Source organism: Pollachius pollachius (genome assembly GCF_949987615.1).
Source record: "Pollachius pollachius genome assembly, chromosome: 11".
Classification (NCBI taxonomy): Eukaryota; Metazoa; Chordata; class Actinopteri; order Gadiformes; family Gadidae; genus Pollachius; species Pollachius pollachius.
The window spans coordinates 7,585,350-7,605,206 of record NC_136944.1 but is presented as its reverse complement, the minus strand read 5'-3'; the positions used below and the strand labels follow the sequence as shown (position 1 = coordinate 7,605,206).

Here is a 19,857-nt window from a genome sequence, read left to right as displayed (position 1 = left end):
GGTTGCGTAAACGTTGCCTGGGCTATTCCGGACCAGCTTTCGCGTATGATCTGCAACAGTAAAGACCTCGAACGCACTGTAACCTGGACTTCTGCCCATTGGATTTCTTGAGAGGTTTCATACGAACATAGATTTCACCGTAGCCACTGCATTTAAATCCTACCCCGGATTTACTAATCGCATCTAGTGGTCTTGGATCGTCCACCCCCCCCCTCCTCCTGCTTCACCGCAGTGTCCGACCAGGAGCTCAACATGATGTCATCCTATTACCACTCTGGGAAGGAAACTGACATGGCTACGATGTCAGAGCCGCTTTGCTTAGAAAGAGGTAACTATATATGATTGTATCGAGAGAACGTTTATATTACCGCAAGGCTCCGATCTGTGCGTCTTGGAGCAACGCGACATTACGCAGCAGCGCAGGGCGACGTCTTCTGTGGTTAGCCTGCCATAGGCAGCGCTGACTATTTACATTTCTTACTATTAACCCATGTTTTGGCCTTGCGTTGGTATTAACAGACAACCCGTGAGCACAGCTTGCTGCTGGTGTGTGTAGGCTGTCAACCGTGAGCTCCACGTCCCTGGATGCCCGGTTCAAATCCTTTCCGATCCTTTGACATGCTATACTAGTTAGCTTCTGACAGCGATCTCCTGGCTTTGTTATACATTCATCTCTTGTACGCTGCACTGTGTTCCTTACTTGAATATGCTTTGAGCTATGAAACCACCTTCCCTAGTCGTTTTCATTCATGGAAACAAGATTGTGTTATTTATCCTAACCTGTGCGACGTAACGTTAGATCTTAATGTGAGCAAGTTTAACATTACGACAGGGAGCCTGTTAGGTTGAATCTAGTGTAAACTCTGTGTTTATCGCATGCCAGTCAAATTAATCAATCGTTTGTTATATAATTCCTGAATCGATTCAATGCCTCAGGTTTAGGAACGGAAGTGGGACTTTTTTTTGCACCTTTCACTGTTCGTATGTCCGGCATGTGTTCAAAACGTTTCATAAGAAATCCAGAATTATTGTCTTTAGGTTGGCACACCATCTCTAACTCTTGATGGATTCCATAATATCGAACTTTTATTTTGTCACAATGACAACATCCAAATCTGGACTTTTGAAGGACCGTTTCTTCGAGTGATCGTTGTCATCCCAATTCAACTTTCTGTGTTCTCTGCTCGTCATGTCAGACGTGTGCCGGGTGATCGAGCTCCTGGACCGGCTACAACGCAGCGGGGAACTACCCCCTCCCAAGCTTCAGGCCCTGCAGAGAGTCCTGCAGAGCAAGTTCTGTGCCGCCATCAGAGAGGTGAGGACCCCAACAAATCTACCACAAGGGCCCCTAGAAGGTTGGATGGTGCAGGAGGAATTGCTCATGACATTGGTGATATAAATATTGCCTGCAAAGCGGATTCAAACTTACACAGCAGGTTGTTTTTTTAGCCAGTGGTTTCCGTAAAGAGTGGAATGCGAAATCTGGTTTTGCCGGAGAATGGAGAATATTCAATACATTGAATTGTTACTATGTATATACCATTTAAACGAGTAAAGGATATGAACCATTTAGAGTTACCACCATTCACCATTCACTAAGATTTTATGAAACCAAATGAAACCAAACAAAATCCCCTTTCCACCAGTTGACCGAAAATGCCGTCATACCATCTGAGGACTTTGTCTGGAGTTTTTGGAAATTACACGAAATATGTATTGATAAAATGTTTCTAAATGTACTACAGATGTAATGAAAAAAATAGGCATTAATACAGTATAATGTTTCAACCTCTTACAGTGGAGCTACTCTTCTCTGAGCCTCTCTATGCGTAGGTATGTCACCAGGTACTAGTTCTTACCACTATCTTCACTGGTGCTGCACCACTATGACGGCCTCCTCCCCTTGTTCCTGAACACATGATTGCATTTGCAGATACCAAGGAAACGGATAAGAGCCTTTTCCTTGGGTAATTTAAAATGGCGTTTTCACTGTCATACATATAAATTCAATCGTCAATCGTCTCTAAATCTTAATCCGATAGCCCACACACTTGACCTTATCCCTGCTCTTGAACAGGCCACCTCTCACCCACAACTCTCCCAGCACCCCTGATGCACTACTGTTGACATATCTGTGTCTGCATCGGAGTTGTTAACCAAGTAGTACCACCACCTGCACCCATCAACCTGTGGACTAACCTGCTCACTAACCTAATCTTTGATGTCTGTAGTCATATACATCCTTTAAACCTTGTTCATCGTATTATGTTTTTATTTTGAGGTAAGAGGGAGTCTGTGCCCACTAAAATGACATTTATTAGTAGTATAATAGTTTTATGTTCTGTTTTTTTGCTTATCTATTATCATCGACAAACCTTAACATTATCTTGATTTTATTTAAGGCTTGAGATTTAGGGAATGAGGGTCAGTGCTTGGTCAAGAGTCAACTCTGTTCATAAATAGTGTAACCACAAAAATACACCCACTACATATTCATTCATTTTAAAGCATGCCACTTCGATGAGCGATGTAACTAATTTGATTCAACACTTAAACACACAAGACAGGCCTTTCTAACTTGCTTGTCCGTGTTTGCATGCCTCAAGTTAACTCACAGACCAATTCCAACTGTCTAACCACACTCCTTTCTTCCTCCGGACCTAATACCTCAAAGTCCTTGTGACACATCGACTGACCAATAAAGTTTTGTTATTTATCATTTTCTACTGCAGGTCTACGAGCAGCTCTATGACACCTTAGACATAGCAGGTGGGCCGGAGGTGCGTGCACAGGCCACTGCAAAGGTATTTACAGACAAACAGACGAAAGGCTTAATACAATCTTTAATTTCATTTATTTGTTTGACTGGGTCAGGTTGCAAGCAAATGCTCCTCGGCAAACCATTGACAAAGAGCATTGTCACCAGTGTCGCCAGAATGGGCGGGAAATCTGGCCCAATCTGGCAACACTGATAGTCACTGTCAATGTCATCAAAGGGTATTTGCTTATCCCCCCCACTTCAGGCCACAGTTGCGGCCTTCGCAGCCAGCGAGGGTCACGCTCACCCGAGGGTGGTGGAGCTCCCCAAGACAGAGGAGGGCCTGGGCTTCAACATCATGGGGGGCAAGGAGCAGAACTCCCCCATTTACATCTCCAGGGTCATCCCTGGGGGAGTGGCAGATCGCCAGGGGGGCCTGAAGAGGGGAGACCAGCTGCTCTCTGTTAACGGAGTGGTAAAATATGCATCCTCTTTTCTTTTACTCAGGACAATATTCTCGATTAAATTCGATCTATTTTGGACGAGGTATGAGGGTTGGACACATTTGTTTTGATTTGATTTGTTTTGTGAAATACCTGTAAATAACTGGAAGCTACTGGGCTTGCATTAAAATGGCGCATGGGTCTTTTATTTTCCAGACAAACTAGATGATAATAGAAAGCTCTGTAGAATTCATACTCTGTACATTTATCTACATTACATTTTTGTCATTTAGCAGAGGTTTTTTTTCAAAGCGACTTACAAATAGAACATTTTGTCGACAGTAAGTGAACCGACTGCCAATTCCTGTCATCGCAAGAGAACCCTTCAATCCGAACAAGTGCTATCAGTAGTCACAATACTAAATGCTGCATCGGTATAGCCATCCAGGGTTTGTAGCATATGGCTGTCCAAATAAAAAATGATACTCTGTATCGGCCGATACTCAAGTTCAGCTATCGGCATCGGCATCGACAAGGAAAATAAGGAGCATCTCTGGAGCTAACCCAGAGGCGCAGGCCGGCGGCCCCTCGCAGTGTCTCTGTCTGTGTTGCTGTGTGGGCTGGAGGTCAACGTCTCCTGTGTGCGGCGGCCGTCCTCAGAGCGTGGAGGGGGAGCACCACGAGAAGGCGGTGGAGCTGCTGAAGGCGGCCCAGGGCTCGGTGAAGCTGGTGGTGCGCTACACCCCCAAGGTGCTGGAGGAGATGGAGGCGCGCTTCGAGAAGATGCGCAGCGCCCGGCGCCGCCAGCAGCACACCAGCTACTCGTGAGGCTTCCCATTCTGTTGTGTTCCCACTGCCCTTCGGAAGGCGTGCGTGCGTGTGTGTGTGTGGTGTGTGTGTGTGTGTGTGTGTGTGTACATAGCATGTATGACTCTATATTTAGGTTAAGTCATTTCTCATCCGTTTTTTTCTTTTGAAATCTATTAAAAACACCACATATTTTCCAAACGTGAGCATTTTTATAGGTTTGTATGTATTTATTATTTTTCCATTGATTGAATTGTCTTTATTTAATCAGTGTTTTTGTTTTTGAATGCGTTTGCATTTGTCAGCATGTTGTTTTTTTATGTAGTCCGTTGACTGTTATGTACTGTCATACATATTTGAAATGTTTAAAATGGTTTATCTTGTGTGTCTGTATGCAAACAGCCATAGCACGTTGCATCAGATAAAACATGCAGGTACTTGAAGGAAACGCCACAGATGTTTCAACCAAGGGCACTTCTGCTGTTTGTTCCTTCTCTAAACAGATCACTGGAGTCTAGAGGTTAACCACGCCCTCTGTTGACCCCCTCCCAACCCGCTCATCTCTCCCATGGGTGTCTAGACCTTAGCAAGAACGGAGATAGAAAAAATACCAACAACTACCAAAGTAGCCAACCTGTTAACTATTTCCATCGATGAAGACGTGTGTAGGTGTTATGTGCGTTAATCCCTCCCTCCTCACCTCTTACTTAGATCCTTTATGGAGCTCATTTTGTTGTTCAACTGAGATTTTCTTGCTTCCAATTGAATGCCTATATCCTATTAGAGGGAAGGGATTTATTCCTATACGTGTGTGCGTGTATACGTGTGTTAGTGTGTTTTGGCGTGTCTGCAAACATTAGTGTGAAAGCACGTTTGTGTGTGCCTGCGTGTGTCTCTGTGCGTGTGCGTGTGCACACATGCGCGCGTGTGTGCGTGCGGGGGGTGTGTGGCTGTGTCCCATAGGGGTTGGTGTACTGATGTGACATGATGACATTATGCTGTCTGGGGCTGGCTGGAAGGACTGCAGCAGCAGCAGCAGCAGCAGCCCTTGTTGTGACCTTAATATAGTTTGTTCGTAGAGCCATAACCTTTTTAGATGAACCCACTACACACAGGGCTAACCAGGAGCCGGATGGAGTGATATATACAGTATATATGCTATTTGTAATAAGTATTAGCTATTTGAAATGTCTTTATTTATTTATTATTTTATTTGTTATTTATTCATGGAATTAAAAATATGAAGATTGAACTTTAGTGAAGGCCTTTGCTTTATATTATTATTTATTTTAAATCATAGTACATTCAATGAGCTACATTGAGATTTACGTATGAATTAAATAATTGTGAACAATTATGCAAACGACTTTAAACCTATGGGGAGATAATTATTCATAATTTAAATACGTTTATCAATATAAATACACTGTTCTGTTCAACAGTGAGTGGAATGGATTGTTTAGTTGTTGGCTACCTATTACACCGCTCTATATGCAAGTGTTGGCCTGTAAACTAGTCAATGTCACGAATTCAGGTGAAACAAGTACACCAATTAAAAATGCTTCATCTACATTTGTAGCTCAATAGACACTATAACAAACAATTGAATCATTAATAAACCATTCTTTATTGGGTTTGTCAACACTGTAGGAACGGTTTGAATAGTATACTTGAAGAGACGCTCGCTTTGGAGCAGTGTTTCAGCACCACGGATAGCAAATTAGTGTAAAATAGAGAAGCGGCCACTAGATGGACATAGGGAAAACGACGAGGTTATCTGAGTCCGCTTTGGACAGATCATTTATTGCCCGCCTGAACTAAACCATATGAATTGTCATTTTCTTTGGTCGATAGTTTTCACGTCACGATTGTTTGGACATCATTTTGTATCCCGAGCGTGTTCCAATTTTGCTCACATTGAAACGAGACGTATATTAAGGGAATAGATGTGTAGAGGCAACTGTATTCAATGCACGGATAAATGTAATACAATAAAGGAGAAACTTTCGATCTAGTCTTGAAGACGAAAATAAGTCAGGCCTATCAAAAAATAACAAAATGTTTGCACAAAAATAACCGTTGTGTCTCCCCCTACAGGCGTCAGATGAACAATCTTGATTTAGCTCCAAGGTCAACAACAGCAGCAAGCGTTATTATAGAAGAGGGAAAATCAGTGTTGTCTATCCATTGATATCAATTTTATTCAATATAGTGAAATAATCAAATGATCACACAGGGTTACATATCCAGTTTGTTTTGTAAAATAAATGTATTGAGCTCAACAAGAGTTGTGCCCAGTGCCTCGTTTGGTAGGCCTCTACTTAATTAGAGAAAACTGAAAACATGTACACAACAGATATGTTTAACGTTGCAGGCTATAGCACGGACATTCTTGTCCTCTTATCAAAACCATTTCACTGTTTTAGTCTTTGAAGATATGCTTTCAATTTAAAGTACATATACTGATTTTAGACAGCCAAACAATACTTTAGTTCAATGAAAATATTACAAGAATGACGTGTACACGTGTGCGACGTCTTAAGTAAATGTCCAATGTTTGATCTCCCTCAGTAAGAACTGAACTATTGAAAGAATTGAAAACATGCAGGTACAAATATGATATGTAGGCCAAACACACATATGCAAACCACCAAACTCACAGAACAGTATTTCTCTCTGGTCGAGTTTTGTATTGTACAGTCACAGATTGTATTCACGATAAAACATGAAAACATGATAACAAGTTTCTTGGTTGAAGCAAACCGAACGTGTTGTAATTAATACTTCATTGACCATGACAAATTTTTAAAAGGCACAACGATAAACATATAACAAAATCAAATCACTAAATAATTTCAGCATTGACCTAAGACATTTTCAAAACTACAGATGGAAAATATGTTCCCCTTGTATTCTATGAGTCCCACCTACTCCAATTCTTTCACCATAAGCAAAACATATTTTATTAATAGTGAAAAAAAGGTTAAATAGAATCACTGTGATGTTAATGCTGATGCTTTGCTGTAACAAAGGAATTTCCCCTCCGGGGGATTAATAAAGTTCTCTCTCTCTCTCTCTCTCTCTCTCTCTCTCTCTCTCTCTCTCTCTCTCTCTCTCTCTCTCAATCCATACATCTGTATATTATAACCCTGGGCCAAGTAAGCTGCTTACATCATTCCAGTACTGATGTTTAATTGGCCTAACTTGTTTATCCCAAAAATCCTAAAGATATTATCAAAAATTATCTTAATAAATTAGGATTCCTCATAAAGCATTTTGATGATTAATGCCAAGAACAGGGTGATCCAGTCTAGATCTCAAGTTAATACCAGGCTGAGTATTATCTGTCATTAAACATGTGCCAATGCCTATAACAGGCTTGGCTCTAATAAATGCCATGTGTCTGTCCAGGAAAGCCACAGGTGGGAAGGTGGTGTTTTGTAGCTTCACTTTAGCACTGGAGAATGACAGGTAAGAAAATAGCAAAGCAAAAGAAAAATGAAAAAACATTTGATCTAACATGTTTCACTGGACTTCATTCCGGCAATCTGAATATTGAATTGCTTTTATGCTCTAGTGGTTTTAAACAAATAAATAGCTATCCCATTTTCATATCTTTTCATAATATAAAAGTGTGCAGTGTGGTTTTTTCCTATGCACACCTCAAAAAGAAAACATAAAAAGTCACAGCACATAATTGATTCCTTCCCATCATTAGAACACAAGAGTCAGTAACATAACAATAAAACAGAAATATAATAAGATAATCCTACATCGGTCTTCACACCAAACCTCTATTATACGCCTAATGTGTGTATGTACACAGGTGTGCATACACATTCGTCCTAGTCATATTATGCAAAGCAGTTGTAGTACTAACTTCTATTATACACACAAAGCAAATATGTACACATTGATTTCCTTGAACACTAGCTTCAGCATGTTAATAAGTCCTTGCCTGTTTGTGTGAGACGTCTGCATCTCGAAATATACCAAAATAATTCATAGGCTTTGATTGGTTAATTAATGGGAATGTGATTAGTGTAACCTCGGTGTTTGTAGCAGTACATAATATTTTGATGCTGTATTGCAGTGAGATTCATGTTGAGTGGAATTGAGGGGAGTTCAATGCACGTGGCCGTAGTGTTTCTCTATATCTGCACTGTGTGTCTGCATGTGTGCATGTGTATCTATGTTTGTGTTTCCTCTGTATGTGTCTGGTAAGTGTTTGTGTGTTTGATGCACGATGCATAACATCTTGATGAGTAACTGGACACACAACAGCAGCCTAACTTTTGCCCATTGAGTTATATATATATAAAAGCTAGAGGGAGCCTACCATACCATGCCATACCTTCAATTTAGATACAGTAGAGCAGACCAGCCAAAGTCGTTGTTTCACCAACGAGCAGACACTTGATTAACTCTACTAAGACCCCTTCCTGCATGACAACATCAGACGCCACCAAGGAGCCGGCGCTACGCGACCCCCTTGAGAGTTGGCGTGGTCCGAAAAGGCAGAAGCGTGGGCTCCCTCTAACCTCAGCCATGGTGATACATAACTCTCTGGCGCTCTGTCGGCGCGGGCCTGTTATTATTTACGCTTGCGGAGCACCAGGTACATGATGCCGCTGAGCAGTGTCATGGGGAAGCTGGCCCAGGCCAGGTAGAAGGAGGAGCTGTAGGCACCCGCCCGCAGCTTGGGCTCATGGAAGCTGTCCTTCTGCGCCGTGTACACGGACGCCGCCACCATCACGCACACAGCTGTCGCACAGAGGAGGGGGGGGGGGGGTCACGTCAATGGATATAGCCTTTATATAAGCGCTTTGACCCCAAGCGCTTTGCAATCTTGCCTGACGTTCACCCATTCACGCACACGTTCACACGCCCACGTTGGAGTCAGCCACGCAAAGCGACAGCCGGCTCATCGGGAGCGGTTAGGGTTGGGTGCCTTGCTCAGGGACACCTCGCGCCCTCACGTTTAGGGCATTTGGCAGACGCTTTTAACCAAAGCGACTTACATGTACATTTGTCAGAAATGGTTCACGTTCTCTGGGGGGGATATCTGCTCTGTTCACCGTGCCTGCATCGGATGGGATGCTGAGATTTTTTGCTTATGTCTGAACAACAAGGGCCGCTTCTGCCGCTGTCCAATACCTTCTTCTGTGGCACCTACATTTCCCATCTGGGATTAATAAAATGCCATCTTATCACATCTTTAGAGAAAGTAAAGAAAGTAGCAAGCATGATTGCATCCCGTATATGCAGAATACATTTTTCATGAAACAATTGGTAATGTTTACTTAAACCTATTGTAGTGATACAAAATAGAAATATACATAAATATACTATTGGCTGTTATCTAACACTTTACACATCAGTCATGTTTAACCCAAACACAGTGCGGTATTATCTCCTAATATGCATGACCCGATGGTTAACCCTATGCATCCATTACAGGCCAATGTTTATACTGAACTTCATCTGACCGTGTGCACGTCTGCAGGTGTGATCGTGTGTTTACCTACCAGTCCCAAGGTGAGTGTTGCAGGCTCGTGTGTTTGAACAGCATCGTGTGTGAGGGTCGACTTACAGGCCAGCAGCTGAATGATGGCGGTGAAGACAAATCTCTCCCCCTGCTTCAGCCTGAAGAGCTGCAGGATGAAGACGAAGAAGGCCATGCAGCACAGGATGGTGGACAGGATCATGGTGGCCTGCACCGTCTGCAGGTAGGCTGGAAGGGCGGGACAGAGTATGTGGTCCATGAAGGGCTGGTATTACAGTGTCAAAGGGCTGGTATTACACAGTGTTAAAGGGCTGGTATTACACAGTGTTAAAGGGCTGGTATTACAGTGTCAAAGGGCTGGTATTACAGTGTCAAAGGGCTGGTATTACACAGTGTCAAAGGGCTGGTATTACAGTGTCAAAGGGCTGGTATTACACAGTGTTAAAGGGATGGTATTACAGTGTCAAAGGGCTGGTATTACACAGTGTTAAAGGGCTGGTATTACAGTGTCAAAGGGCTGGTATTACACAGTGTTAAAGGGCTGGTATTACAGTGTCAAAGGGCTGGTATTACACAGTGTCAAAGGGCTGGTATTACACAGTGTCAAAGGGCTGGTATTACACAGTGTCAAAGGGCTGGTATTACAGTGTCAAAGGGCTGGTATTACAGTGTCAAAGGGCTGGTATTACACAGTGTCAAAGGGCTGGTATTACACAGTGTTAAAGGGCTGGTATTACACAATGGTAAAGGGATGGTATTACACAGTGTTAAAGGGCTGGTATTACAGTGTTAAAGGGGGGGTATTACACAGTGTTAAAGGGGTGATATTATGCAAAGTGTTAAAGGGTTATATTACACAGTGTTAAAGGGGTGGTGTTACACAGTGTTAAAGGGCTGATATTACAGGGTGATATTAGGATTGTAATGGCAGGTTGGCATCCCAAGTCAATAAATAATCCTTTAAAATCGATTTCAAAACATTGTTTTTGACTTTCTTACGGCAACCTTCACAAGGTCCAGGACCAGAAAACTTACTCCAACATACCTTGTGGAACTTGATGTACGGCAAGCAGTACAGCTACAGACATACACACACACACACACACACACACACACACACACACACACACACAGACACACACACACACAGACACACAGACACACACATATACTCACACCCCCCCGCATCAGATGGTTACCTGCGTCTGCAGTGTGGCTCTTGGCCACCGAGTAGCATGTCTCGTTGCAGGTGAACCACAGGTCTGAGTAGTACACGTTGTCTGGGGAGGTAGAGACCACCCACCATGACTGGAGAAACACACACACACACACACACACACACACACACACATATACATATAGAGAAAGGGACAAATCAGTCAGTCTAAGCTATCGAGTGAAAGTGTAACTATTGTATGTTTGTAGCTGTTTAGAGGCTGAGTTCTACCAAGTAAAACACATGCTCTTTCTTCATTAACGTATCGAGAAACATAAATCAAACAAACCAATTAATTTCGTTTGAAACATGTTTCCATGGCCCGATGAGCTACTGCATTCAGGTCGAACCTTTAGGGGGCAGCATACTAAAACCCACGTCAACTCACGAATACGGAGCCAGTGACACACACAAGACACTCCATTTCCCAGGGTCCTCTCTGTCTCATCCAGGGTCTCTTTAGTCGCACTCACGTTGTATATGGTGCTGGCAAACAGCAGGGCAGCTGAGGCCAGATGGAACAGGATGATCAGGGCTAGGACGATCAACATGGCTTCTCTGTTCTCGCTCTAGCCGGACGACTGTTTCTTGACTGCTTGACTTCTGGGTTGTCTGCCCCGGGGACTAGCTCCTCCTGGATCAAGAGAAGAGCTGGCTGTTTGATGAAGCACTCCCCTTGTTGGTGGTCGTCCAGGCGGACAATAAGGCTTGTTCCTGTGACTGTGGAGATCTGTGGAGAGAGGGGCATGTTTTAATACACACATACGGTGTAAACAGGCTAGACGGTACTAATACTGGACAGTGACATTCGAGGGCGTGGGAGTTTCTACTCATTCGTGCCTTTATCACGTTTATTGCTTAAATATCTGCATCCAAAATGGAGTCAATACACTCTATGCCATCTGTGTGTGGGGGTTTGTAATGTGATGTTTGTCCCCTGACCCCTAGATGGGGTTAGTGTAGTAAGTGGGGGGACGGACATGCTTTAAAGGCATGGCCTGTTTAGTCTGAAGCCGGCCAGCTGTCCCGTCTGCAACCAATCAGCCAAATATTCCCAAACAAAACATTGAAAATGGCAGTATAATGACATAGCCCCCCTAAATATTTATATTCTCAAAGTTTTGACTCCAATTCGTGTCACATTTAAGTTACACTGTATGTTATGTGTTTATGTTGAAGTTTGTATGTGTGTGTGTGTGTGTGTGTGTGTGTGTGTGTGTGTTTGTGTGTGTGTTTCCCGCAAGCGATACAATATTTACTATATAAGTCTCTGTCTAGACGAGGACTCGAAGATCTGAAGAGGTCTTTATTTACCTCTTAGAAAAGCAAACCAACATAAATGGTATGGTTGTTACACTTCAGAGGCTTTGGCATAGAGTAAACAGAGCCGTTTGGCGCATGTAAATCTAAATGGCCGCATGCGCCTATACCAACTTGACAATAATTATAGAGAATAAAATGCATAAAGCTTGAATGGAAATAGGACAATTGATTTTGTATCATAAACCTGCTATGATACCAGAAGATCTCAGTCTCAGTAAAAGTATCATCGAACAGCATCCCAGTGTTTCACAAAGATGGTATAGGAGTTGTTTACCGTGTGACAGGCCAAACAAAATTCCTGAAATATACTTGAAATGTGCATTGTGTGTCACTCCTATTGACTCATTTGATGTGAATATTTTGCTTAGCATCTGGTTGTCTGTTGCTTAAAACTCTGGGATGGGTATTGCGTGTTACACAGACCCTAACATCAATATAGACTATTCAGATAGCTTGGAGGATTTTGATGGTAGATGGTAGGATGTAGAGTAAAGGTAACGTCACCTTGCGGCACTTTAACTGTCATGACTAACTAGCATTAGCATGCGGCATCTCCACAGGAACAAAACAGACTGAGTTCAACCCTTGTTTGATTAAATTAGTTCACCTACTAATGAGAGGGAGTGTGGCACATTATTTTGTGTTTATTAAAAAAAGAGTCGCCACACTTGGCTTTTTTCCAACAGATGAGAACAGCTTACTGCTTCATACCCGTGTCTGCTTCTGGCTGGCCTCCGGCAACATCAACTCTGTTCCCACAAAAGATTTGGACCAAATTCAGACCATTGACCCAACAGAGTTGAGGTTGCATTTTTACACATCACGTGTTTAAGGCAGTAGTCTCTTCTAACAGATACAACAGATTCCAGATCATTCCATGAGTCTATATCCACACGCTGTGTGTTTTCTAATGAGGCTTAGACACATGGGGAAATTATGAATGAATGAATAAGCATTCAGATACAAATGATTTGAGTTTCAGTGGTGCGTTTGAACCGCGCACTATGAACACACACACCGCCCCGCTCCTAACGCCCGCAAGCTCTTTTGGACGCTGAGTAGGCAATAGCAATAAAGAGGTTCACAGCCAACATGCCTGTTTACAGCCACACACCGACTCACTGCCACAAATGCAGGTGCACACACACACACAGTCACACACGCACACACGCACACACACACACACCCACCCTTGCACACACGCACACACCCACACACACACACATACACAAAAACACATGCAAACACACACACACACACACACACACACACACACACACGCACACACACACACACACACACACAAACACACAGAACCAGACAGCAGGATTTAGGCCTCTGCGCCAAATCGGAGTCCCAGTAAAAACATAAAAACAGCTTTGCCCTTCAGACAGGAAGCCGTGTGCTCAACAGTCTTTGTGAAGTATGTGCATCCCTGGAAGCATGTGTGTTTGGAGCTGGAAACAGGAGATGGAGAGATGGACTGGATTGGGTTTGGCAACAGTTAACACATCACAACAACTTTTTGTATTCTCAAACACTTGTTTCTTATGGGGATAAGAATTATGTGTGTGTGTGTGTGTGTGTGTGTTTGGGTTTGTGTGTGTGTGTGTGTGTGTGTGTGTGTGTGTGTGTGTGTGTGTGTGTGTGTGTGTGTGTGTGTGTGTGTGTGTGTGTGTGTGTGTGTGCCTGTTGGAATGGGTGGATCTGCAAGGGTCTGGGCATATTGAAAAAGGGTATATATATAGTATATATAAATAATACACTTGTACACTTGTAAACTACACAACGTGGACTTTATAAAAGTCCACGTTGATTCATTACCACGCAGCACTCGTGAGTGAATGGACAGATGTGACGACTGATTCAGATCCTAGCGGTGCATGGGGACAGCCAGACCTGACCCCATAGGAGAACAGCGTCCCGCAGGTTAGCCAGGTAGCCTTAGACTACGCTGTCTGAGTGTCCGGGACAACAATCACCAAGTCTCAGTCACCTCTGGTGTCGACTTTGAACACATGAACGCTACCATGGAGGAAGACAGCGCTGTCAGCCAAAGGTAAAGTTAAAGATGTACTAAGAATGTGGTTCAGATAGCACGGAGGCGGTTGTATGCTAAGGAAAGCAATTTGGACCATAGCCTTGTTTACTATGTTATATTCTCTGTTTTTTTTTTAATAAATTATAGCATGGTTTGTAGCATTTTGAAGTGTAGGGCCGACTATAGTGAGAGTGTTGGCCACGAGGCTTCACAACTAGACCTGGAGGACAGCTTCGGAACTGCAGTCTGTCCCCAAAAGCATTTCCTCAATTAGACGGTCTACAGAAGAAAAGAAAGAACTCACCACACACATAAACCACTATTCACATGACCACAAACACATTCACACCACTACAAACGCCTGCCAGTACAATTGTTTATGATGAGAGGGAGTGAGACAGAGGAAAATGTCGGAACAAAAAGGTCCATACTGTGTGTGTTTGTGTGTGTGTGTGCGAGGGCGACAGACAGATGAGTAAGGATGAGGGGGAGAAACACTCATAGTGGCGCCGAATCACAGCTCCAAAGTCACAAGTATATCCATTTGGCTGCAAATATCGAACAAACAAGGGGTTGTAGTTTGGTAGTTGGAATGACGTGGGAAGGCTTGTTATGGCAGATCGACTGTCCGAACTGATGATCATTTAGCATCGTGGGCTATCTAGCCTCCACATTTTGGCACAGCAATCGTTCGCGTGTCAGACAGACAGACAACAGGCATGCCTCTTCTCCACTCAGCCTTATGATGGAGAAGAGGGGGGGTGGATGGATGGGTCACTGTGCAAATTAAGTGTGTGTGTGTGTGTGTGTGTGTGTGTGTGTGTGTGTGTGTGTGTGTATGTGTGTGTTTGTGTGTGTGAAAAATGCTGACTTAATGTCTATTTTTTTCTCTTTTCATAAAACACAAAGCCACAGAGTCTCTGGGCCTCTTAGTCTCATTCTACTCCCATATCTTTCTATCTCACTCTTTCTCTTTCTCTCTTTCACTCTCTTTCTCTCTCTCTTTTTTTGCTCTATCTCTAATTCTCTCTCTCTCTCTCTCTCTCTCTCTCTCTCTCAAAAAAGTCAGCTTCAGATTTTTCCCCTTTTATATATATTATTTTATATGTATTAACATAGTTTACAGACTGAAACACAGCCTGTGGGGGAAGAAACAGAAAGAGCCACTGGATACAAGCAGCTCAACATGTGCCGCTGTCTCCCTGCAGGGGAAAAGGCTGATGGGGTCTCTCTATGTAAGGAGCTGTAGCCGAGCATAGCAAGGCACCTTTGACATGCATTTACTGCTAGCTAGATGACATACCAGTCACACAACATCTCCCTGCTCCTAAACACACCTCACACGTACAGAGTGTATTCTGTTCCGTATCCATCTGACCGTTTGGTTATTTTGGGACAGTTTGTTAAACATAATGTTACTTACTTACTTACAGACATATACAGAAGAACAGCAACCCACCAACAAACGGGACAGTTTCAACTACAGTGTTTATTTGTGTTTGGGGGGCCTGATTGTGCGCGTGCATGTGTGCGTGCGAGTCTGTGTATACACAACAATAATGGACCCCTGTCATATTTTTACATAAAACACAAATAACAGAGCTTACCCTGGAGCTAGGCCAGTGACCACACAACCGGGAAGTCAGACACACACAAATACACACACACGGACACACACACACACACACACACACACACACACACACACTCAAACAAGCACACTAACATGCACACTCCAGGTTTTGGGTGCTGCCTTGTTACCACAATAGTGCAACTATTTCAGTGCTCCCAGTAACTCCACAATAAAAGCAGGAGACACATCTCTGAAAAACCTGATGTCTGGCATTTCCACTTCCCTGAATGAGAGGAAGAATGTTGAGAGAATGATGAAGGATGTGGAATTTAATTTGGTAACTACTTCAGCAGATTTGCGAACCGCAGGGGATCCACTGGTGATTTAGCTGTTTCTGGCACAAAGCCAAGGACAGAGAGGCAATTTCCTAGATTGGGGACAGAGAGAGGGGTCTAGAAGTTCAGGAGCTTCAATGTGAAGTATCTTCCCGAAGGCCACCAAGAAACCAACCGACAATATGTCATGCTCAGATCTGTTAGTACTATAATTATTAAATATGAAAACCTGCAGTGTTGCGGTTGCATTTCAATTCATCTTTCTTGTGTGTTAAATCATTTCACTTTGAATGCATCGACAACGGAATGAGTCTATCTTGTTCAGGTCACAATTAGATCGTATCGGTTTGGTGCACCACTATCTATCAAGAACCATGAGATGTTCCATGGGTCATGGTTTTGTATAACCAGACCTCCACAAGTGTTGAAAAATAATGTCAGCGGCCTTCCCTCTGATTTATTTCCCTGGTCGTATCTTAAGAATAGTTCCGTCTCAGTCCCTATACGATTATACATAAAGGTTACATGAGAGTTCCTGAACGGTGTGGCTTCAAAGGAAGCACCTCCCAGGAGGTCCTCTAAGCCTGATGGCTCTGTGAGGTTCCTCTACCACAATGGCCTTCACCATGCCTGCATAATGGCTGTGAGGAGATGTGTTGACGGAGGGGCTAAAACAACAAAGAGGTGTGTGCGGTTTTGTTTAGGTAGAACTTGAAACCTACAATCTGACAATTAATGTGTGTGGACCGTCGCCTCCACGGACAGACTTTCTCGTCATGGGTTTGATTCACTGCAGAACCCTGAACCTAACCCTAACCCTAACACTTACCCTAACCCCATTCTAACAAGAGACACAACTTTAAACAAATGTCTTTGTCAATTTACATACCCTGAGGATAACTCATAAAATAAAATAAAAATCGTAATGAATCGTACGTTGATTTCATCCGTAAGACTTTAATATAGTCCTGGAAACAGATTGGGGCTGACATTGACCTAATGAGCAAATGTATGCAACCGCAATGTTTCCCTTATAGTTTTGAAAAGGCTTGGACAGAGTGGCACCATGCAGCACAGCAAAACGTCCTCTGTTGCCAGTGTGCATGCACCACTGTCTGTCCGTCATCAGCACATGTTTGCACTGGAGTCGTCCAACACTGAGTCCTTGTGGCCTTCGTCTGGCCATCTTTTAGCCATGCTGGGATGTAATGAGGGGATAAACGTTCACATCACACTGCACACATTGTGAAGGAGAAGGAAATGTACATTCTTGGAATACAGAATGACATGCAATTGTTGTTGTGTGTGTGTGTGTGTGTGTGTGTGTGTGTGTGTGTGTGTGTGTGTGCACTCTGAGGCTTTTGTAAATTTTCCACTGGTTGTCATGGTAATGTGTGACATAGTTCAATCAATCATTGTTAATAACTAATACAAATAATCGGTATAATAATAATAAAGATATTGCATAAAATGGTGCATAAATGTGATGTTTCATCTAATGCTTATGGCTCAGTCAGCCTACGCTAGGATGGAAAAGTATCAAAAATGTGGCTTCTTCATGTCATAAATATGTTTGTTTGGGTTTAACAAAGTCTCATTTGCCGAGTGGATTCTATAGCATCAATAACATGATCGTAATTTAGATGGCCAATGAATCAAATGATCAATTCAGACATTAATCTTTTCTCTGTGTCCTTTGAATCAAGTGATCAATTCAGACATTAATCTTTTCTCTGTGTCCTTCTGTATTCTGTGTTCCAATTTACAACTCAGGGGGGCGCCATACTAAAAAACATATACCTCGTAAACCACGTTGGCTGAAGTGCTCCAAAAGCCCGCATTCTCAAGCTGTTGGGGCACCATGGGTAGGCCTTTCGTGTGTTTTATTTGCGATAATATCCTAAAATCGGTAGGCCTACGTGATTACAACGAAATAATCTATCTCTTGCTCGCTCTCTCTCTGTCGCTCGCTCTCTCTCGCTCGCTCAGGCACGCCCGCACGCATACACGCACGCACACACACACGCACACACACACACGCACGCGCCCCTAACAGCATTGACGGGAAGGTAGAATAGTATAGTAGAATAGTATATTCAGCCACAAAAATCAAGAAAATGTCGAACGCGACTTGCAAAGCACGCCCCGCCAGCGACCCATTCATAAATAAAACAAACTAACTTTCACCTTATTTGTTATGAGGCAAGGACAAAAGACGACAACAACACCTTAGGCTAGGTTATGAGGCAAGAACTAAAGACGACAACAACACGCGCTCCACACCGTTAACTGGCTGAAGGCGAGTGCTGGCGACGTGCTGATATGAAAGTTTTGCATGTGAAAGTCCCGCATGCCATGAAGCTTTGCACGAGAAATAAAGTATGCAGTACTAGGTTAGATCATTAAAACAAAGTAAAATAACGACTCACCCGGTCATTGACCAGAGGGAAGACAAAGCAACGCAGTGATGGGGACTGTAGCGGGACTGGGAGAGAGCAGGAGGTCGGCGGCGATTCAAGTGACTAGGGAACCAAACGTGACCGAGGGGCCAATTGCGATTCTCGTAGTAAAAAAAAGTTAGGCGTGTTCACACTGCATCGCTTGTCGGGGACGCGCGCGTCCGGCTCGGTCCGAGCTTGGTCTGGGACCTCTGGGTGTGGTTTAAAATTAAATATTGGGAGGAGACGTGTTTGTGTGAGTGTGTGCGTGTGCGTGTGGACAACGTCGACACATGAGAAGTAGGCCTATATGTTGACCAGAGTCTAAACTCGGACTAGGGACATTATGAGAGCGTGTAGAGGCAGCGAACCATTATTTAAACTCCAGAACACGAGAGTATATGAATTAAACAAGGCCGCGAATGAAAATGTTAATCTTGAAGAGGAGTAAAGAAGTGTAAAGAAGGGATCGTTGGACTTTGAAATTAAAAAATAATTAGGAAAATTATCTTTATTTTTTCAGCGTTCTTCTCTGCTTCCCCCCTGATCACGCTTTGAATTGGACGTTATTTGCAGGTCGGCTTTACCACTTACAGTTGGGTCTTCATTCGGTATGCAAACTTGCTATGTCAATAGGAGGAAAAACAGACGGGCAGACAGACAAATATACAGACTAATAGATAAATAGATAGGTGAGGGATATTTAGTTGCCAGGGTGAAGGTTCCCTTCAGAAAACACACTGCAAGTCTCACAGAATTGCTTTCGTTCACAAACACATCACACCATTCACCCTCTCCCCTTTACACACACACACACACACACACACACACACACACACACACACACACACACACACACACACACACACACACACACACACACACACACACACACACACACACACAATCTTACAGACACAGACTCTCTGTTTGCCACTTAAGGATAAACATTCTGTGGCTGCATGACAGAAGGAATGGGTGGAATCTGGCTGGTCGGCTGACCATGCGTGTGACTCAATTAAGGGAAGACACATTCATCCATTCATGAATTAATTTATCCATCCATCCACTTCACCCATACATTGAACCCCCCCTCTCTCCCCAACTAACACCACCACTCCCTTTCCACCAGCTTCTCTTATAAACCCAGCTCTAGTTTGGATTGACTTTGTTGCGGTCGTTTAGGGGGACACACCAAGGGTCAGACCGCCATTGCGTGGTTGGCCAAGGAAATCTCTCTTCCTCCCCTTTTGACCAAATCTTCAGATATTGTCGGAGGTTACAATTTACAGCTACACCCCTACGGTTGTTGAACTGTGTAACCAAGTCATCTCTTATGCTGAAGGAGGGGTGGGGCGTCCACAGGCATTGTGTTGGACACGACAAACACACCGTAGCCTAGGAAGTCATCAAGTTT

General features: G+C 43.4%; 2 protein-coding genes across 2 annotated transcripts; one reads left to right on the top strand and one right to left on the bottom strand.

Annotated features, from left to right (window-relative positions):
* Positions 1–252: 252 nt before the first annotated feature.
* On the top strand, positions 253–4,552 carry lin7b (lin-7 homolog B (C. elegans); the record flags this gene model as incomplete). Its single annotated transcript, XM_079745838.1, has 6 exons — positions 253–328; positions 1,197–1,315; positions 2,733–2,804; positions 3,024–3,233; positions 3,862–4,025; positions 4,512–4,552. The coding sequence occupies 6 exons, from the start codon at positions 253–255 to the stop codon at positions 4,531–4,533; spliced, it is 663 nt and encodes a 220-aa protein (XP_079601964.1). The 3' UTR covers positions 4,534–4,552.
* Positions 4,553–5,611: 1,059 nt separating this feature from the next.
* emp2 (epithelial membrane protein 2) lies at positions 5,612–18,624 on the bottom strand. Its single transcript, XM_079746957.1, has 5 exons — positions 18,432–18,624; positions 11,204–11,460; positions 10,714–10,822; positions 9,602–9,742; positions 5,612–8,772 (listed from the first exon to the last, which is right to left on the bottom strand). The coding sequence occupies exons 2-5, from the start codon at positions 11,279–11,281 to the stop codon at positions 8,603–8,605; spliced, it is 498 nt and encodes a 165-aa protein (XP_079603083.1). The 5' UTR covers positions 11,282–11,460; positions 18,432–18,624; the 3' UTR covers positions 5,612–8,602.
* Positions 18,625–19,857: the final 1,233 nt, after the last annotated feature.

Excerpts from the sequence above, each read along its gene's own strand:
- emp2 (XM_079746957.1), bottom strand. The coding sequence starts at position 11,281 with ATGTTGATCGTCCTAGCCCTGATCATCCTGTTCCATCTGGCCTCAGCT. Across the intron at positions 10,823-11,203 it reads TTGCCAGCACCATATACAAC|TCATGGTGGGTGGTCTCTAC; the intron begins GTGAGTGCGACT and ends GTGTTTCTCCAG. Across the intron at positions 8,773-9,601 it reads CATCATTCAGCTGCTGGCCT|CTGTGTGCGTGATGGTGGCG; the intron begins GTAAGTCGACCC and ends TCTGTGCGACAG.